At 42.4% G+C, this 22203-nt stretch overlaps 1 protein-coding gene and 2 long non-coding RNA genes across 5 annotated transcripts in view; 2 read left to right on the forward strand and 1 right to left on the reverse strand.

Annotated features, from left to right (window-relative positions):
- prkdc (protein kinase, DNA-activated, catalytic subunit) overlaps positions 1-22203 on the reverse strand; it is a 53379-nt gene that overhangs the window by 10607 nt on the left and 20569 nt on the right. For all 3 annotated transcript variants that reach the window (XM_042068798.1, XM_042068797.1, XM_042068799.1), the window contains exons 41-65: positions 21873-22080; positions 21278-21456; positions 20860-21028; positions 20665-20730; positions 20443-20506; positions 9050-9198; positions 8720-8857; positions 8328-8447; positions 7966-8109; positions 7699-7850; positions 7196-7327; positions 6708-6816; positions 6472-6599; positions 6063-6212; positions 5545-5718; positions 5085-5183; positions 4276-4486; positions 3824-4013; positions 3259-3459; positions 2848-2963; positions 2407-2538; positions 2085-2264; positions 1522-1733; positions 732-870; positions 263-451 (exon numbers count right to left, since the gene is read on the reverse strand). In XM_042068798.1, the coding sequence (XP_041924732.1) occupies positions 263-451; positions 732-870; positions 1522-1733; positions 2085-2264; positions 2407-2538; positions 2848-2963; positions 3259-3459; positions 3824-4013; positions 4276-4486; positions 5085-5183; positions 5545-5718; positions 6063-6212; positions 6472-6599; positions 6708-6816; positions 7196-7327; positions 7699-7850; positions 7966-8109; positions 8328-8447; positions 8720-8857; positions 9050-9198; positions 20443-20506; positions 20665-20730; positions 20860-21028; positions 21278-21456; positions 21873-22080 (3751 nt within the window). The remainder of the gene's footprint in view (positions 1-262; positions 452-731; positions 871-1521; positions 1734-2084; positions 2265-2406; positions 2539-2847; positions 2964-3258; positions 3460-3823; positions 4014-4275; positions 4487-5084; positions 5184-5544; positions 5719-6062; positions 6213-6471; positions 6600-6707; positions 6817-7195; positions 7328-7698; positions 7851-7965; positions 8110-8327; positions 8448-8719; positions 8858-9049; positions 9199-20442; positions 20507-20664; positions 20731-20859; positions 21029-21277; positions 21457-21872; positions 22081-22203) is intronic.
- On the forward strand, positions 11834-18338 carry LOC121688885. Its single transcript, XR_006024717.1, has 3 exons — positions 11834-11864; positions 12127-12604; positions 17471-18338. It is a non-coding gene; the product is annotated as an uncharacterized LOC121688885 (long non-coding RNA).
- Positions 18904-19364, forward strand: LOC121688884. The gene is made up of 2 exons (XR_006024716.1): positions 18904-19074; positions 19162-19364. It is a non-coding gene; the product is annotated as an uncharacterized LOC121688884 (long non-coding RNA).

Genomic DNA, 22203 nt, shown 5'->3' on the forward strand with positions numbered 1-22203 from the left:
ACACAGAACACAAATGCAACACAGACACAGATACAGATACAGACACACACACACACACACACACACAGGTGTGCATAACGCAAACAGACAAACATAACAATGCAAATGAAGAGGATATTTTCATTCCTGTTTTGGTGAACTCTAAAATCAACATTACGGATTAGCGTGGTTCATTGCTCTTTGCTATGGTTCTGATGAAGAGTGCTCTGAGTTCGACACAGCAGGGTGATTTGATGCCTCTGAACATGAGATGGTAGCTCACCTGGTAGAAGGGCTCACTCCATATCTTATCCAGGTTCACAGGTGCGCTGTCGTCAATGTTGACCGTGGCGCAGTACTGCAGGGACTTCCACTCGGTCAGGTGACTATAGGAGTCCAGTGCCGCTATCTCCCAGAAGTCTTTCTCTGTGTCCAACGGCTCGCCGTCGGTCCAGTCCTCAATATTCAATGCCTACACAGAACACAACACAGAACACCGCAGAACACAGTCAATATGCCAGAGCACTGATGTATTAAGTCATTATTAATAGTTTATAAACACCAGTACTATAGTACCGTTAATATTCGCTGTCTACTTAGAAAAACAGTCCAACACAACATAACTCCACACGGCACTAGACCTAGCAATACCTGTACTCATTTCATCAATAAAATTACCTGCTTATTAGACATTCTTAGATTCCCTACTAGCAGTTAAGTCTAGAGATTTAATAGTTGACAGAAACCAGTACCTCGTTATAGAGCTTGACAGCCTCAGCATAGTCACTCTTGGCCTCAGCCTGTAGCGCTGCACAGGTGATGGCCTTGGTGCCGATCTTCCCTCCAAATATACCCCTCACTACATCATAGTCCCCCAGAGAGCGGTACAGCCTGCAGGGGAAGGAGAGGAGGATTGAACTAAAACTGATATTTCACCAAAAATTCCCCTCAAAAGAATGAGATTTAATATAGACAAATCTTTTTGATTGGAGATAAATATTCAAATGAGCCAAAAAAGTAACGGCATGAGTGAACAGAAAGTGAAAGTTGAAAAAAGTGAACGAAAGACCGAGAGACCAACATAAGATACCAAGGTGATCAACACAGGGACACACAGTCCCCTTTGTCCACTAGTGCAGTGTTTCCCAACCTTTTTTTTTTCCTTGAAGGCCCCCTTGCCTGTGTCTAAGACAAGCCAGGGCCCCCTACCCGAATTCCTATCCGCATACACACACAAAAAGAATAAAGTGATTAATTACAAACCTATAAGTTAAGAGGTCAGAGGTAATAAATATGTCCATGAATTTAAATGTGGAACGAAAATATGTTTTAATTTGGATTGTACAGAATTTTGATTATCTAATTGGGTGTGTTATTGGGATTTTATACATTTAATGTGCGCAAATATAATTTTGGTAACTTTACAACCTCAGCCCAGGCAACATTGTGCAGACCCCCTACAATCTCTGGCGACCTCTAGTGGGGTCTGCGGACCCCAGGTTGGGAACACTGCACTAGTGTGTATTGGTCGGTGGGTCATACTTGGCTAAGTGGATCCAGCGCTCGGTGTCGGGGGGCAGCTCTCTGCGTCCGCGTGCCCGTTTAGAGGGCGGCTCGTCGGGCACGACAGGGCCCTTCAACAGGCTCTCCTCCAGCAGCAGGATGCCCATGGGCTGCTGCAGGCTGGCCAGGCAGCTGGAGCTCACTGCCCCTGGCTGCACCCCCAACAGCTCCCTGTGCTGGTAGCTCATGTCCTAAAGCAACAGCACCACACAGAGTCATGTGTACAGCCCGCACCAGCATGCAGCACCTGCCACATGTACCGTACACTACAAAGTATGTACGCTATAAAGATGCTGAATTAAGAAACCTAACTGCAATGCCATATCATGAAAACATACCAATGTATTTCTACAGTTAAGTGGTTAAAACTTTGCTCTTAAATTGAAATGTGTGAATATGAGATGAGCTTTCTCCTTAGTTTAGAATGTATTCCAAAAGCCTATTCCAGAAGTCAAAACAGGTCTCAAACAAGTACCTCTCTAATAAACACGTAGAAAAGGAGATACGATGCATAGCGATGCTTGACAGAGGGAGGGTCTTACCTGCACACATGCCACAAACGGGGGGAAGTACACTGTGCTCTTGTTCAAGAAAATGTTCATGTTCTGCAGCAGGTCCTCCAGAACCCCCCTCTGCTCACTAGAGGACTTGGAGCGTTCCATTTCAGCGAGGATTCCGGAGAACAGAGCGCTGAACAGCTGCTTGGCCAGGGTGGCGTCCCTCTGGAAGTGGACAGGAAGTAATCAGTGGCCACTCACACTCATTAACAAAGCGGGGGAGTCTGGAATGAATTCTGTATGCTTGTGTGTGTGTGTGTGTGTGTGCACGTGTGTGAGAGAGTGTGTATCTGAGAGACATGACCACCTGTGCCAGGGCCTGCAGTGGTGCGATGAGGCTGCTGTGCTGGATCTGGATGTCGGGCAGATCTCCCACCCTGTAGCTGCGGTACAGCGTCACCTGGGCGTCTCGCCGGATCTTCTGCTCCGCTCGCTTCTCCTGCACACAGCAGACACGCGTGGAAAAGGCTACCAACAACAGCAGCTGTTGCCATTACCTCATTACTGACCGACTGACCGGCCTACACACCGTAATGTCACAATAACCTACACGGACATTTAGCAAAATGTTTCCAAAGGTCTAATCCAACATTCAGAGATACATCATATAAGGGAAACCTGGTACCATACTGTAAGTTTTGGAAAATGCCTGTGCTCTTCTCAAGCAGAGGAACAGCACAGAGCCTCAAACACATAAGCATCTGAAGACACACAGATGTCCAGAAAAACCATGAGCTGGATAGCCTACCTTCTCCTGCCTCTGTGAGCTGATCTCCTTCTTGGCGAAGTGCAGGCTGACTTTCTCCTGGTCCTTCAGGAAGCGCCTCCGCAGCCTCAGGATGTCCGCACGCCGCTCCCGCTCAGCTGACGGGAGACAGACACATCGTTCACTACAGTACATAGCTCTGTATGCTATTGCAGGGATTAAAGTAAAGCATAGTTGTATTTTTGTGTCCAGTCAGGACTGAATTGATTAAAGTAAGTCTATAGGTGCTATGTAACTTGATTAGGAGGGCACAGCTTCCTTTTCAGTGACTGGTTAACGCAATTCACAGAGATCTCTGCAGATGAACCAATCCAGTGAACCAAAACACCAGTCAACCAACAGAAATGTATCTTGCAAATGATCCGCAGCATACGAACGATTGTGATTGGTCACCTGCACTTCTGCTGTCTGCCTCATCAGAGGGAGCGGCGCTGCGCTTGGAGCCAAAGCCCGCCCCCACGCTCTTCCACGAGGGGGGCCTGTCCCTCTTCCCAAACACCAGCAGCGAGGACGCCGACTCAGAGGCAGGCAGGGAGTACTCAGCCAGCGTGTCCACGCTGCTGCCTGTCAGCCAGTTGTATGCTGTGCGTCTCCCTGAAGACACAGACACACTTACATTTTTATTTGAACTCACCAATAATATTTCTCAAATATTCAAATATTTCCAGATTCAAATATTTCCAGAGGTGAAATATACAGCTTTTACAGTAACACTCATGGGTACACAAAACATTGCCTGTGCCACACAGAAAGGCAGCAAGCACACACATGCACACACACACTCAGTCACACTTGCACTTCAATAGCTTGACACATACAGATCCACCACCCTATAATGTCATCCTCATCTCACTCTTAAGAGACATGTTTGCTACATTTTAGAAACTGTTCTACGTATGTGAAGAATGCAGAGATTAATTTTCCCTGTGCAGACAAAAGGCTGGTGAGACTCCAGTACCTAAGCCTGGAGCCTGCGTCTGGCTGAACTCCAGGGATCCCTGCGTGGCCCTGACCTGCCCGACTATACTGACGGACTGGGAGCCGCCGCTGCCGGTGCCAATGCCCTCGCTCTGAGACGCCTGGGTCTCCACAAACATGGGAGTGAGCACCGTGCTCCGCAGACGCCAGTTCGCATCGACCTTGTAGTCCTGAGAGGAGAGAGAAGGAAAGGTGTAATAAACCTTAAACCTGTTATTATTAGACTAGAATGCTGTAATATATTTAACCAACTTTCCATACAATACTCCACATGATATTAACATATCATGCGGCGCTCACAGGACAATTGGTAAATTACTACTCTGTCTCATCTGTATGACTAAATAAAGACTGCTCCAGACAATGCACTTTGAGCTGATTATGCTTCCTTCAAAAAGTTTATTCTATAATCGGCTCTGGTGTGAAGCGGACCTGGAACTTGCACTCAGAGAGCGGGTACTCGAACATGTTGCGGGTGTAGTCGGGGCTCTGGCTGGTCCTCTCCAGCAGCAGGTCGGTGGCCAGGCTGAGGAATCGCTCCTCGATGCGCGGCGAGTACAGCGAACGCAGCACCACCAGCATCCGCTCCAGGGTCGCTCCCGGCAACCGTTGCTCCTGACTCCAGAAGTTACGAACATACAGCCTGGAGGGGTTGAGCAGATCTCCAGCATAAGTATATCTAAGCAACAATCTATACCATTAAAGTATTTAAATAGAGTATTACCAAGACTAAGTGAAAAATGGCGTATATATGAAGAGTTTGGTTCCCAAACGCTATCTGCTATCTGCATTTTTAAAAACATTAATAAGTCATGTTATTTGTATAATTATATAATTTAGGTAATATCAATACAATTGCATTTGTGTTGTTTTGACTGAGTAAAGATGAATCAAATAACAATAAACCAGTTACAGTTCCACTGAAATTACTTGGACAACAAAAATGAAAAGAAATTATTTATGAAAATTCATTCAAATGGGAGATAGTGTTTTGGAACCAGACTCTTCATATTCTGTACAGCACAGCATCCACTAGTGTCCTACAATAACCTACATTCAGCAGCTTTGGAGAGGATCAAACCATTTACCTTGATCTTTGTTATCTCAAATAAGTTTATCTTGAATAATAATACCAAAAAAAAAGTTTTCTTCAATGCCTGCATTTCAATTAACAGAAAATTTTTTTTATGGGCAGAGGTTTTTTCAGCAGAGGTGGGGCTTGCTGCTACTAGAGCACTCACTGAAGCCCAGTGTTATCGTCTGCAAGTCCCTGAAGCAGAGTGTCTTTGGCTGCATTCAACACCTCCAGAGAAGTCGGGTCTTCCTTGCTCTCAGAATCACTACAAAGACAACAGAACCATCAACCAACATGCACACCAGTGAATTAGCATCAAAATCAATACCATCCAGAAACACAGAACACAGCTGAGAGAGACCAACTAAGATGTAAAACTGACATAACTGACAGAATCTCACTCAGTAGAGAAGAGACTGAGAGTGTGAGGTATATATAACTATTGTGTGGACCATTAAGAAGATGAACATAGTGAGAAGAAAGGGAAAGGTCAAGCATACCTAACAGGTCAATCACACCTAAGAGGTCAATCATACCTAAGAGGTCAAGTATACCTAAGAGGTCAAGTATGTCAAGTATACCTACGAGGTCAAGTATACCAAACCCAACGGAACAGAAGGCCTGACCTGTAGTTGTCCTGGATCCACATGAGGATGTCGTACATGCGTTCGCGGCACACGGGTGACGGGTGGGAGGTGAACGCGCAGACGGCCGGCAGTAGCTCCTTCAGCTCCTCTGGCTTCAGCGGGGCCAGCAGCTTATGCACAATGTCCAGACACACACGCTGCCTTGCTTCATCTCTGATAACACACACACACACACACACACACACACACACACATATTCAAGTCATATTCAAAATCATGGGAGTTTTCTTTAAATGTTTTGTAAATATGAAAGAAAAATCATATCAGAAAGGAATGAGATCCAGTTAGATCTGGTTAACAGTTAGATCCAGTCAAACTATTTATTAATATCTGATTGGACGAAAAGTATTCCATAAGTGGTGATATCCCAGGACATCCCCATGACAACCAAACCACAGCCATGGGTATATCCTTTACTACCCCGCTCTCACTCATGCCATATTGCGTAATTTCACACAACTTTTGTAGCCATGGTTTGTATGCTGATGCTTGTGTACCTGTGGCTCATGATCTGGGTGAAGTCTTTGGTCTTGAGGTGCATGTAGATGTCAGGAATGACCTCAGCCCGACTGGCCACACACTCCAGACAGTGAGTCTTCAGGATGCCATGCAGCTTTGGCAGCAGGAAGAACACCGCATTGACAAACCTGAGAGCTCACACAGACACAGAGATCAGACCTAAGGGTAAACATTAGTATTTACATGACCTGGGAGTTTCAATCCCAGTATCTAATGTGGATCAGCCAGCCACATAAAGTTAGCAAAATATGTTAACATTCAAAAAGTGGATTGACAAAAGACCTGACAATAACCTGACACCTGAATGTGATTTTACTGTGACATATAAACGGACGAATATAGTAAGAAAACAAATGGCAAGTAAGCTTCAGAGACATGTATCCTTACCTGTCCACTAGAGGGGGGAAGTGCTTGCACACTTTGCTAAGGCCAATAATGAATTTGTCATCCATGTTTTTCTTCTTCAAGTCCATCAGCTTTGAAACGGTGACACTGAATAAAGACTCGTCATGTTGCTGCAAGAAGGTCACATGTTTGTCAATACACATCATCCAGTGAAATGCACACTAGAATTTCCAAATAAACAGCAGTTTCTGTTCCAAAACTGATAGAAAGTCACTTACATTTTTCGCAGCCTGGTAATTTAGGATCAGGCCAATGATTTCAGCAGCAGCAGAGAAGACCTCTTTATACCGAACAAAACCCAGATTATTGGCAAGGGACTGGAAATACCTGCAGAGTCATGCACATGAGGTATTATATAGGTATTACATAAAGGCCTGAATACAAGATACAGTAGTGCTTGTCCTAACAGGATGCGATGCGAGCGAACATTAGCGATAAAATCTGTTTTCAATCGGTGTGTCCTGACTGTACGCAACGTTTTGAGAGAACTTTTGTCGGACGCCCATTTTTCTATTTTCTTTCTGTCGTTCACGTTGCTCTGCCATTTTGAATGAGAAATATGACTCAATAGGAGGGCAAATTTAACGGATTCAGTGTAGACAGACAGCATTTAATGCTACAAGACAGTCGCTCGCTCGTATCCTGTGAGGACACGCTGTTAGATGTTAGACGTCTGAGGTTAATGGCTGAACAGGTGTGTGTTTACCGGTCCTGGTCCACACTACATTCACTATCGTAGGGAGGCAGGTTGTTAGCCAGCACAATGCCCAGCAACTGCAAGCCGACGGAGTTGTCCTTGCTGTTGGGGTCGGTCCCAGCAAAGCGCTCGTAGATCAGACTAAAAGACAAAGAGAATCCCAAGAGATAGAGCAGGCACACACAATTAATATTCATAACTACCGCAGCAGTCTACTGTGTAGAAAAGTCTACACCATCTTCAAAACCTATTCTAATACACATAATTCATTTTATGACTGAAAATAATTTTTTTGGGGGGAAAAAAATACTGATATTAAGGACTTCAATTTGTGGGCAGATATGGGCAGCAGGCTCTCTGATGATAAACACACGCATGATCTGTACTTGTGAAACAAGTCAGGGAGACATTTTGAAGGAAGACAATCCTATCTAATATCAGATTTCAAAATGTGGGGCGTTGAAGGTGCGGTATCAAGTCTCCGTTTGGCTCGGTGCAGGGCTCCTCCTCACCTGTAAGGCACATGCAGACAGTCCCTCCAGCACTCCACCACTGTGCGGATGATCTCCAGGTTGTGGCGGAACACCGGCCTCTTCTGGTTGAAGCTGTTCCGCATCAGGAACTCCAGCAGACGGTTGGCTAGGACCTCGTCTTTGGTGTTGCCCTGGAGACGCAGCAGTGAGGGAGCTTAATATTTCAATGCCATCAACATGGATTTTATTGTCAAAAGTTTAAAGTTATTTGTACTTTAACAATTGAACTCTTAGAACCCTAGGAACCTTGGGAGTGGCCAGGCTGGTCCAGGAGAGAACAGTCACCACAATGTCCACCACCATGAAGTGGATCCCCTCCCCACCGTTATTCCCAGACACTACCAGCTGCAGCAGTGGCCCCAGCCAGTGTTTGGCATAGGGACGGAAAACCTGATATGTGGATAACATGACAAAATCAGATGGGGAAAAAAACACCACAATGATAGAACATTCACAGCACACAATGCTACATTTTCACCTTCATTCAGTTACTAATGCATTGATCAACTCCTCTGTTCATTCAAAAGTATAGGATAGGGAAAAAGTATGGATCATAGAACAGGTGGACATTAAATGTCCGAGGGATGGATGTAAAGCACTGTACCCACCTCCTCTGTGTTGATAATGAGTTTGGCAATGAACAGACGGATATTGAGTGCCGTGGATGGATTTCCCAGCTTCCCGTGCAGGAACTTCATCCAGGGAGGCAGGTCAGAGGCAGACGTTCCCTAACACAACCACATACACACATATGTGAAATTTGCAGTCTGAAGAAACCACTCAAGATAGCACCATAAATGAAAGCACCTGGCTTACATTCACCTGATATTTGCAGCACAAGTGGCTTTAAAGGAACACGCCAGCGTTGACCAAATGTTGGAGTTCTCTTGTCACTTTTGGGAGCTATTGGCTAGATTCAACCACCTCAATGAGCTACAGTATGCTTAGCTAAGATAATGATTGTTGTGAGTTAAAACAACTTATACCCACACACTCTCACCTCCTGGACTTTGGGTGTGATGTTGTTCCTCTGCATATGGTTGAGAAGAGCGGTCATAGTGGCCATACACTCGTGCTGGTTCAGCTCGTCCATCTCCAACTCCACCATCTCTTCCTGGGAGGCAATGTCTGCTTGTTCCTTTACACACACACACACATTCAAAATACACAAATGTAAAAAAGTCTTCCTTCTCACACATGCATTACTAGGCTAAAATCTTGCAGATTTATCTTCATATTGGCAAGAAAATACAGGCACTTTGATTCAGACCAGAGATAATTACTGATGGTGTGTAAAACATAAACCTAAACATTTCATCCGAGCACCAACCTGTGTTTTCTTGGCCCTACTGTGGGCTGATGGATTTTGGGAATTATAGGAGAAGCTCTGCACCCCAGTGGAAAAGTCGAACTGGCTCATTTCTTCACTAAGACTGCTGTCTGCCATGTAAGACTGGGAGGAGAGGTACACTGGCATGTCTGGGGGAAGACGGCGAAAACAACAGGATCAAACTATTTCACTTCATGAAAAAATGAAGAACATTGTTATGAGAGTGGCACTCTGATGTAATGCCCATATTAAAAACTAGTGTTATGTAAGCTTACATCCATAGTACGAAGGGTGAAATACATCTCTAAGTAAACATTACAAAATAAATATTTTGTCACACAAGTGGTTGGTCTGGTTATTAACAGGAAGGAGGATTGACATAAGCTTGAAAATACCACTGAGTGACCATTTGCTACTGACATATCCTTTATTGGCTGCAACAACACACAAAAGCAAAGTAGAACGTTCTATTGTCCTTAATTGACCTGATTTTAAAATGATGGAATCCACAATGGGTGATGAAATACCTTTGATTGAGCAAGCACATCAAGAAACTTTGCTACTGCACAATCATGACAGAATATTAGTAAATATTAGTTTCAAAACAGAACGCAAAGATGCTTGGCTCGAAGCATTAAAATGTTTCTATGAATATTGAGTGGGAACAGGGGCGTCACTAGACCTTATTCACTGGGGCACGTGCCTTAGTAAAAGTCGCCAGTGCCCCAGTAAAATTCTAGCGCTGCTCTCGCTGGAAACGCCATTCATGAGCGCATCTCCGTGCCTGCTTTAGTCATGACTCGAGCCTGTCACTTACCGGCCAATAAAAATAAACAAGGAAAAAAAGAAAGGGGGCATAATAGCCAATCTTGAAATAGCACCTCTGTAGCTGGGTAAGATTGAACGCAACAACCAATGAAAATCGTTCACATGATTCTTCCGAGTAAATTTCGTTGTACAGTCGAAATCGCTGGAGCTCATCACATCACTTTGAGCGCAGAGTAAGTCGTCCCCTGTTTTAATGTTACAACAAATTCACAACTTGTTTGACAGAAAAAATGACAAGTTGATCGCTGTTAGAGAATGTTGCCCACATAATTAACATCTGTTTTTCAATGCTTAGCGTCATTGTAGCCTAAATTTAGCAACAGTTTACCAGCTTGTGCTCTCTCCCTCACACACACACTCACACCATGCGTAGGATGCATGCACACATGCAGAGAATTAATAATGATTGACGTATACTGTAGAGAGAGTCCTGTAAAAGTAGCCTATACTGTTTGTGAAGCTGTCCTATTGTAAAACTAAACATAGCCTTTTGATAAACTATTCAGAGATGGACATCAGAAAATTCTTCCTGAACAGAGGGAGAGGAACAGTGAGAAGAGATGAGGAGGACGAGGAGGTATGATAATTGCCCACATTAACGGTAACATTATGTTGGTAGCCAGTGCTGTGATTTGATCTATGGTTTAATGGCAAACTTAGATAAGTTTGCTGCATTTGCAAATGTAGCCTATAATAATCTATACAGAGTAGCCTATAATATAGGCTACTCTGATTCTGTGCAGATTATTATAGGCTACATTTGGAAATTATCACCAAAAGTCAGTATGAAGGCTTTAGTAGGCTATTTAAGCTACAAAGAACTGCAGTATTGCCAGGATGACTATAGGACCCTTGCCTGGGAGGGAAGTATATCTCAATTTTGACTAAAAATAATATTCCCTTGTGTTAGTAGGAAAGCCTATTAAATTCATGCAGTGAGTATAGGCCTACTTATGCCTATGTGTTTGAATGTTGCTGGATAGTGGCTGCTACAACAATTGAGGGAGAGAGTGCTGGTCCTACAGTATGACAGTGACAATAATAATTTTGAAGCTTGTAGCCTACCCCTAGGCTAGCCATTTTTTTCATATTGCGCGCACATTTAAAAAAATTTTTTTTTTTTATGTATTGGGAGTTGGGGGCCTCTGCCCCAGCAAAGCTCTAGATCTAGAATTGCCCCTGAGTGGGAAGACTAGCAACATGAAGAGAGAGGTTGTTCTGCTGGCATCACTGTGTCAAGTTGTTGACCTCATCAGGTGATGGTGTGCTGATATTATTGTGCATACCTAATTCCCATCTCCTCCTTTTGTACTTCATTTACCTTATTTTGTAATCCCTCAAAACCTCTGGCACAGTGTTGATTTATTTGCCCTGAAACATGATGGTGCCAGTGTGGTATAGGCCTATGTTCACATTTAGAATCCTTTCTGTCCCTTATGCCAAGGGTGCCAATACTTACAGTATGACCCCTGTATTTTAATTAAGGAAGACCATTTATTTATTTCTGATACATTATTCATTCACAAAGAAAATTGGTGTCCTTAAAGCTTGGACATTTCCTATTTTTTTTACTAAAGGCATTAAGATAAATTTCCAAAAGATGATTTTATATTCCTTTTTTTAGTCAACTTTAGCAGAGGTGCCAATAATTCTGGAGGGTACTGTATGTGTGTGTGTGTGCGCACACATGTGTATGTGTATAAGAGAGAGTGTGTGTGAGACAGTCCTGCCTTGTAGCATCATCCTCTATCAGCAACCCACCATCTACAGGCCGATGGGTGTACAGTCACTAAATGTACACATAAATTATTTTATACCCCCCCCACCCATGGATGAAATTCCACGAAACTTGGCTTACAGGTCAGGTTCATCATACACATGAAATTTGGTGCAGTTCAGAACATCTTAACAGAAGATGGGGGTGATTTTTTTATTTTAAATAATTTTTATTTTTATTCTAAGAATTAGCGAGCTGAGGCAATAAAAGGTAAGCACAAATATAAATAATTTTAAGAGGACCAACACAATAAAAAGTGACCATCTGTACAGATTCCAAGGATGTTTGGCAAAGGCCTATAAAGAGTTTCTACAGAGTATGACCGGCGTGGAAAACATCTGGTCGCTCCACTTAGGCGCCTCACCTTGTTGTAAGCACAAATATAAATAATTTTAAGAGGACCAACACAATAAGCAGTGCCTTAACTCTGATTGCAGGCATAAGACATTTAACCAAGACATCAACTTTTCAGGTCTTGAAAAAATGGCTGAAACAGCAATGCCTGAAGAACCCCTTCCAGCTGCTTCCCAGAATATCCAGAACAACCTTGCCAGTTCAGAGCAAGAGATTCTGAAACCGCACTAAAGCAATGACAGGCTTGTAAATGCAACCTTCAGCACGAAACAGAAGGAAGCTTGGCGCAAGGCTATAAAGAGTTTCTATCAGAAGGATAATGACTTGGTGAAAAAAAAAAATTGACCATGAAATACAGATAAATATTTCCACAAAAAAAAAAAAACACAGACCAACATTCCCAGGAGAAAAAACAAAGGCACATCAAAAACAAGCACAAAGATACTTAATGTAAACATATACAACACCGGTAACATCATGTTTCAGGGAAAAGAAATTACTTCTGCACTGGAGGATTTTGAAGACATAAAAAAAATGGTGGATGATGTACAAAGGGATGACTTGGGACCATCTTCAGGGACTACTAATCAGAAGAGGTTTGAGGACCATCAATAATTATAACCATAATTGGGGGCCAAGCAGCAAAGCTAAGGCCAATACTACGTTTTCTTCCCTATTATTATGACCGCCGCGCAGCGAAGCAAGGATTCCCGGGACACTGAAAGACCGGGGTACATGAAACTTGGTGGGCATGTACCCCCACATGGATAGCATGGAACAGTCATTTTTCGTTTTGATCTGTAGCCCCCCCGCTGGACTGGACCCCCCGAAAGGAGGGTAGGGCAGACACAGTTCTCTGTGAATATCTTGAGAACTGTAGGGCCTAGGATGACCATTTTTTTCCGTATGTTTGCCTCCAGGGGTCATGTTAACCCATTTCATGTCACATGTGCACAAACAGATACACACACACACATACATTCACAGTAATGTCACAGGCACAAACACAAGCACGCACGCACACACACACACACACACACACATAACATAACATAAACATAACACAAACAATCAAGAATTTCTCAGAATTATAAACAGGCAAGATGGAGGTGGGGTTGTATAAAATGAATTTTACATGTGAAATCTATGAACTAATCATGTTTTGGTACTTGTTGTCTAGCAGATACCAGTGAGAATTGAGTGTGGATAATGCAATTTAGTGAGACATTTAGAATCATATAGGCCTTTCAGCGTGATTTCTTTTTGTGGAAAAAATGTGCTGGACTGGGCGGCGGTCATATTTTGTACCGCTCTGCGGTACATCTAGTTATTATTATTCCGCCATGGAAGTCTATGGCAGCCCATAGAACCGTCTGGTGAAAAGTTTTGAAATTTGGCACACTGATTAGGGACAGTCCCATGATTAATGTCACCAAGTTTCATGACGGCACCTAGAGCACTCTAGCGCCACCAACAGGCCAAAGTTGGACGTGCGTTCACGCACGTAACTTTTGACCCGTATGGCCGATTGTCAAAAATGAGGTATCGTTGGAATCCTTGGACCAAGCCGAGTTCAACGCACCCTATGACGTCAATTTCCGCCATGATGGATTTTCCGCCATATTGGATTTTAGTGAAAGTGAAACTAAAACTTCACAGGTCACAAATTTTGTCCGATCAACACCAAACTTGACACACTTGATCTTCACATCAATCCTCACAAAAGTTATCCCTTTTCGTCTTCGGAACTCAAACCGTTCGCCCGTAACAGCCAATCGAAATATGCGGCGAAGCCGCCAAACAGGAAGTGAGTTCATATCTCAGCAACCCATTCATCTATCATAACCAATCTTAGTACATGGACTCAGGACCCAATCAGGGGGACGCTCAAGAAATCTGGTGACCTTTGACCTCTAGGGGGCGCTGTAATTAAGAAACATGCCTTTTGGCCTGTAGCTGCAGTTGTGCTTAGAATTAAAATGCACTAGTGGTGTCTGGTAATACTGTTGGAGGTCCTTAGGCCGACCCAAGTCAACTTGTGATGTCATCGTAATTGATTCGGCCGCCATATTGGATTTAATCAAAAACACGTACAAGTTTTCGCAGGTCACAAATTTCAGCGGATTCTCACCAAAATTGGCAGAGACCATCTTCAGACCATGCCTTATCAGTGCATTGCTTTTTGGAAAAATTGACAGTAGCATTCGGCTGTAACATCCAATCGAAACTTGCGGCAAAGCCGCCAAACAGGTAGTGAGGTCATATCTCAGCAACCCTTGCATGTATCAAAGCCAAACTTGGTGCATGGACTCAGGACCCAATCAGGGGGACGCTCAAGAAATCTGGTGACCTTTGACCTCTAGGGGGCGCTGTAATAAAGAAACATGCTTTTTGGCCTGTAGCTGCTGTTGTGCTTAGAATTAAAATGCAATAGTGGTGTCTGGTAATACTGTTGGAGGTCCTTAGGCCGACCCAAGCCAACTTGTGATGTCATCGTAATTGATTCGGCCGCCAAGTTAGATTTAATCAAAAACATCAAAAAGTTTTCACAGGTCGCAAATTTCATCTGATCTTCACCAACATTGGCACAGACCATCTTCAGACCATAACCTATGAATATCTTGCTCTCTTGAACAATTGACATAAGCATTCGCCCGTAACCGCCAATCGAAATTGGTGGCGAAGCCGCCAAACAGGAAGTGAGCTCATATCTCAGCAACCCTGCCATGTATCATAACCAAACTTACTACATATATTCATGACCCCATTAGGAGGTCGCTCAAAAACTTTGGTGACCTTTGACCTGTAGGGGGTGCTGCAATTAGCAATATTGCATTTTGATCTGTAGTTGCTGATGTGTTTTATCAATCTTTTATTTTTTGATGTGAAACTGATGACAACATGTTCCATCCAGTTCATTCTAATGCGTGCGTGGAAGGGCGGTGCGGGACGGGGTGGAACGGGCAGGGGTGATTAGGTGGGGGGGCTGGCTGGCGGAGGCGGCGGCAATACTCATCGCTGTTTCAGCCCTACAAAGTCAGTTATGTTTTGATGTGACACTTGTTGAAATTGTTGATCGCGGGTGTCTGCTGAGTTCTATCTTGGCCCCCTCATTGCTGCTTGCAGCTATATTTATTATTATTCTTTAACCTGAAGCATAAAGATGGAGTCAGGGCATGCCTAATATGTGCCCTACACTTCCTTTAAGGCAGTAGTCAGAGATCAAGTATGTTGCTTTATTACTATGCTATAAAAAGGCATGCATGACAGCAAAACACTTAAATAAATGCCATTTTGAAATACTTCGTGGCAAATTCAGGCTACAGCACTTAGAGTGTTTATGACTTTGTTTACAAAAGAACATACAGTACCAGTCAGTTGTTTGGACTTTTTTTATTTTGACTATTCTCTACATTGTATCACTGTCCTATAGTGTACCATCTTGAGGCCTGTGAGTTACAAGGTTCCCACTCTAAGTAAAATGTAAAATTCCATGACTTTTCCCTGACAAAAAAATGAATTTCCATGACTCATAATGAATGGTACAATATGGTACAGCCGCGTACTAGCGTTCAAGTATCTTTTACTTTTTTTTACTTTTTTTAGAATGGAAGTGGAATAAATGGACATTAAATAAACAGAGTTGGGCTAACCATAACCACTCAAGCAAGCAGTAAATCTAATGACCAGATATACACCAATTCTGCATGGAAATATTTGTATTAGGCCTAATGTATTTTGGCAAGTAAATTTTAAACCGCTACAACAAAATTCCTGATATTTCAAGACTTTGCTCCAAACATGATAAAATTCCCTGACTTTCCATATCTGGAATAGACTTCAAATTCCATGATATTCCAGAAATTCCATGACCCGATGGGAACCGTGGGGTTAGTTATTTGATTGTTTTCTTGTAAGTTTGTAGGATAAGGTTGCTTTAGCCACTATATGGCTCGCAGAATCCAATTCTTTCTCAGAGATTTTAGGAACATGCATAGACAGATCTGGTTGAGTCACTGAGTGACTTCCTGGAAAAAAATCTGAAAAAATATTGCTGGTCATGCGTGCAAGCAGATTCCTTCTGCAGAGATGCGCTCACTTGTCATCGTCATATAATATCAATGTGCCACACTTGCTCTTAAAGGGAATGACATATGGCACTTTCATTGGTTTAATGGATGTTACGCCTAAAACAATTCCATGATTAATTAAGAAACATAAGAACAATCCTTTTGAACTATGCACCTGGTGTCTGATCACTTATTCTGCTGTCAAACTAGCACTAACCCTGAAAATAGTTAGCCTGGAAAATCCAGACCCTGATAATCTAGAAAGATTAAGGGTCTGGCAAAGAACAATGTAATGGCCCAACTCGAGGGGCGGCAACAAGCATGCATTTAAAAATCTCACTGCACACAATTGGATAACACTAGACCATGTTTACTCTGAATTATTTCGGACTTTGACGCAATCGGATAACACTACGACCAATGTGTACTGTCCTTCAACGTTGCAGCGCTGTCTTCATCAGTTTAGCTGGTTTCCCAGAATGTTGGGGTAAAAGTAACGTGCATCATTGCTCTTTGCCAGAGTGTCTCGCAGAGGCAATTCCATTGTGCTCTCGCGAGAACTCTACCTGGATTGGAACTGGATTTCCAGGGTAGAAAATAGTTTCACTTCAAGAGAAATGACAGGAAGTCTGATTGTTATGATGACATTGTTATGAGCTTCAAAGGCCATTATGGGATTGTTATAAAGATAGCTTCACTTCAAGAAAAAAACAGGTTATTCATTTGATTATTCAAATGCTGCCACACCCATCTGTATGCTCAGTAGTTATTACGAACACGTAGGCATTAACTTAGTCCCAGAGCGACAGGTGGGGAAAAAAATCTAAGGATTTGCAAGTTGAGGCATTAAGAGGTAAGCACAAATATCAATAATTTTAAGAGGTCAAAGACAATAAGCAGGGTATTAACTATGACTGCAGGCATGAGACATATAACCAAGACATGAACTTTTCAGGTGTGGAAAAAATGGCTGAAGCAGCAAAAGCTGACGAATCTCTTCAGGCTGCTTCCCAGAATATCCACAACAACCCTGCCAGTTCAGAGCAAGAGATTTTGAAAAAGTACAGAAAGGGCACATTTGTAAATGCTACCTTCAGTACAAATCACAAGGATGCTTGGGAAAGTGCTATAAAGAGCTACTATGATCAGGAGTATGACGTGACAGAGAGGAACATACAGGATGGAATACAGATAAACATTTTCAGAAAAGGGGAAGCGGGCCAGAAGAAGGGAAAGATTCTTAATGTAAACATATACTACACCGGCACTATCATGCTTCAGGGCAAAGAAATTACTTCTGCACTGGAGCATTTTAAAGACATAAAAAAATTGGTGGATGAAGTACAAAGGGATGACTTGGGACCATCTTCAGGGAATACTAAAGAAGAAGAGGTTTGAGGACCATCAATAATTATAACCATAATTATTATTATTCTTTAACCTGGAGTATAAGGATGGAATCAGGAAATGCCTAATATGTGCCCTACACTTCCTTTAAGGCAGTAGTCAGAGATCAAGTATGTTGCTCACAGCAAGACAGCCATGGGTGGCTTTCCTGTCATATCATTGGTGTTTTCTTTCCCAATTTCTCTGACCCAACATATTTTCATAGAAGCAGATGGGATCTATTTATTTTATGACTGAGTATAGGAAAATGGCATAAATAATGATCGTCTTTTGAAGTTTTTAATTTTGGAAAATAACTTACTTAATCACGCCTGTTTTTTTTCAAATAAGACAATACAATAGTATATTGTAAATGAGACAGTACAATAATAAATTGTGTACTTCCCTACATTTGTTTTAATTTATTAAATTTATGTTTATGTTTTAATTTTATCCTTTCATCTGTGGTCGGATTCTAAAGCCTAAATTGTGGTCCTGAAAAACTGCACTGGATTCCAACCTATGCAGTGGACTTGCAGTCTTTTATTGAGGACAGATCCGATATGTATTTGATTAGATGTAAGTATGACAATACCAATGGTCAATGCAAACACAAACCATTGTGGGATTTTAGGACACAAAAGCTGTGCTAGAGAGACTAAGTAATAACCTGTGTCATAAGTATTAGGTGTTTAAAGCTTTCAGTGGCATATAGGGTGATATAGGTTTAAATGGCCATGATGAAATATTCCTATTTTTTAACTTGTAATGTTGTTTTGTCCTATAACTTGCATATTTTAATTTAAGTTTCATTACTCTTTTTGTATCTTATTCTTGTTTGTTTATTTTGGCAATTGATTATCCCTAACTGTAACAGTCTTCAGTCAGTCAGTCATGTATGTCCAATCATTCAGAGCAGTGTTATATTGGGTAATGTTATTAAGGACAGTTTAAAAAAGGATGTTGGTATGCATCTTCTTGTGTATGCTGTTTACCATCTCTGAAGAGCTTTCTGCAGGATGCTGAATAAATTATCCTTGTATGAGAACCTGGTAATTTCCAGTGAGTCATTTCTGTGGTTGCCTTGAAGTTTTATTTGAGGAAAACAAAGCATCGGTGGAAAAAATAAAATTGAACACACTTGCAAAACAGGCTCTTTTAAGAGCTTAAAAGCTTAATGAAACAGATCAGTATTACTCATTGCACGGTTCAGCAAGCTTTATCAGAGGCCACTAGGAATAACAGTGGAGAGGGGAGCCACTTCATGGTGGTGGACATCGTGGTCCAAATTTGCTACTTTCAACATTAACTCTAAATGACTTTGCTGCTTATTTGCTTGTTAGTGGCATGCAGCCCAAAACATGCATCCACCTTAAAATGCCTTATCAATACTAAGCAGATGGTCAGAGGACCTGCCCATACTGTGCCCACTACAAAACTCTCTACTCAGTGGTCAGCAGGAACATCACAATGATAAGGGCTTGATTGCAAGACATGGGATTCTGCTAATTTAGAAAAACACCACTGAGTGACTAAATCCACAGCTCCGTATACAAGGGCATACAGTATAGTGGCTGGAAAAACTAAGGACTAGCTGCTGAAATACTGAGGTATGGAATATATCATTTTAAGAGCACAAAGACAACACTTTATCTGTCACTGCAAATGAGTAATGTAACCAAGACAACATTTTTCAGGTGTGGAGAAAGTGCTGGAGCCACATTTTTGTCCTTCAGAGTGGGCTACTCAACTTTGTGAATGAATGAAGACAGAGTGAAAAGAAAATGTTCTTCGGCTTAGAATTGAATGTCCAATCAGATTGGCTGCTGAATCTTCGCAGAGGAAGTTGATAAGACCAGTAACTTCAGATAGGCCGTCTGACAATTGAGGAGTTGCTTTTCACAGATTCAATAGCATCAATTATGTTTGTTGAATTCACTGAGAATGGTAGGATCAAATTCACTATGCACTTCAGAGCTTTACCCACATTTGACCAGGCGCAGGTGCTAATTCCCAGGCCTGCACATCAAGAGACTCCACTACTGCAGTTCGACAGGTGCAAGCTTGTATGTGTAACCTTCCGCACAATACGGATGGAGGCTTGGCACGAGGCTATATGGAACTTCTATCGGGAAGAGTATCATTTGACAGAGAGAGTCATACAGGATGGAAGACAGGTAAACATTTCCAGAGGGCAAAGGATTCTCAATGTAAACCTATACAACAATGGCACCATCATGTTTCAGGGGAAACATATTCATATTGTACCAGATCGTTTTGAAGAATTAAGAAATCATCTTGATGGTATATAAAACTAAAACATTGGGACATCTTTAGGGGGTACTGTCCAGAAGCGGCATGATTAGTGAGTCCACACATCCAGCCTTTGGTCAGAGTTGGCCAGTTTTCTAGCCCTTCTACCATACATCTACCATCTGCCATATTTATACTGCTAAAGTTCAAGTTCAATGATTTAATAGATTGCTCAAGTTGGCTTGCAGTGTTGTCAAAAACACATGTAAAGTTGAGATAATGCTATAGCCTAAAAAGAAAACTTTGTTTAATCTTCAGTTCATAGCACATTTTCTCTAAAAGAAGAATTAATTACAAGAACGTCTGGCTGTCTGTTCATCTGTTATTTGCATATCTCTCGAGCCGTTTGTCCGATTGATTTCAAACTTGGCCGGTATCTTGCTACAGACACGAGCATGTGCAGTGCCGCAGCTTGACATTGTTTGGATAAGAAATGCGAATGATTAATATATATAGGTAAAAGAAGCACACTGAGCTGAGTGACAACCCACACGTAACTGTGCAAACAGCCTTCTTAACATACCTTACATTGTGTTTGTGCCCATGTCTGTATCCAGACACACTCACAGTGCAAGGGTGCACACGCGCGCGCACCCACGCACGCACGCACGCACGCACGCACGCACGCACACACAATGTAAAATAAGAGATAACAGATCACTTACCTCCATTTTCTCCACTCACTTCCTTACGGATCATAACATACTTCTTCTTTCGCTCTATAGGAACCTGGGATGGAGATAATATTACAAATAAATAAATGTATAAACATTAAACAGTATTTGTGGGAATTTGCAGAATATGTTTCTTAATAGTTAACACACAAACAAAAGCAGAATAATTTAAATAAAGACATGAAAACACAATTCAAGCAAAACTGTACTTACATCAATTTCAATGGGAAAGTTATACATCTTCTGGATATCTATGAGGTTGTCAAATATAAACTGATTCTGTAAGGTAAGCAAAAAAAAAACAAAACATAAAAACGATAATTTCTGTAGCTTTTTTTGCTCAAGTGTTTGATACGCATACACACAATATCCATACATTTTGTAAGGTGTGTTTTGTTCGGCTCTCACCTTCTCTGGCTTCTCGGTGAAGAGGAAGCCCTGGTAGAACTTGGTCTCGTTGAAGCTGCAACAGATGAGAGCGATGGCGCAGTTGTAGGCGGCGCAGTGCAGCTGCCTCCTCAGCTCCAGCAGCTGGCTCTCTCCCATCATGTTCTCCGTGAAGGCCTCGAAACACGACCTGCCCGTCAATAATAACACACAATAATTATCCATAAAAGTGTTGCTGTCCAATTGATTGACAATGCACTTGAAGCATTTTCATTCTATTGTCAGCAGATGATATGGTAGAGCACATGGTAACTAAAAACAATGCAACATGGCAATTTGTCTTATTTCTTTTATGTGGAGGTAGAGTGGACAGAGAAGAACAGCTAGCACTTCAGTATCAATCTGACCAAGGGAATAAACCAGTGAATGTGTGGCTTACTTCAGTAGATTCTTTGAGAGTTCATTGCCCTCAGACTTGGCTGCTCCACAGAAGGCCTGGTTGATCTGAGAGTCTTTGGAGTAGAGTTCATCTTTGGGCAGACGGGAGTACAGCAGCTCCATCAGCTTGAAGAAGCCTCTCTTCATCATCACCTGAGTCTCAAAGGTGGCCTCGTTCGACTGGAGGAATAACAACATCTTCCATTTAGACATTACAGTAGGTTACAGTAGCAGGTTGCGCAGTAAGGTCAACACGGCTCCCCACCAAATAATTTCACAACTTAAACAAAAAGGTCTTTACATTCCATAGATTTACTAGCCTGGGTTTTCCCATGCTGCCTTACGCGCGTGACTTTATTCACGCTGCTAGGCAGCCTGGATTCTATGGACTTCGTTTTCACCTCAAAGAAGGAACCAATCACAGAATGGAGGGAGGGCATCATAACGATGACGACACACCGTAAACCACGTTTCAAATACGAGAAAATGAATGTCTAGTTCCCAGACTCCATCTCAATGAGATGAGGTCTGACATTAGCCAGGCTATAGATTTACATCTCTATAATAAAAAGGCAACTGAGCCACATAGGCTATACCTTGGTGAAGCGAGCTTGCAGGGTAGCCATGATGTCCGAGATGTTGGTGATGAAGAACTGGCTGAGGGCTCTGGAGCTGCAGTGAGTGGCCAGAGGGAGAAGCACGCGGTCCAGCACCGCCAGCAGCATGGAACGCACTGGAACGTCTCCATCGCGGAACGTCTTGTAGACAGCAGAGAGTAACTCCACCTGCCGCTCAACACTGGACCTGCTCAGATAAGAATCAAGACACATGTACAAGTAGACACACAGTCACACACAAATAATTTATCCTTTCAGATGAGTTTCTGAATAAGGGATAGGAATATATGGTTACACTTTTCTTGACAGT

Source organism: Alosa sapidissima, chromosome 17 (assembly GCF_018492685.1).
Source record: "Alosa sapidissima isolate fAloSap1 chromosome 17, fAloSap1.pri, whole genome shotgun sequence".
NCBI lineage: Eukaryota > Metazoa > Chordata > Actinopteri > Clupeiformes > Clupeidae > Alosa > Alosa sapidissima.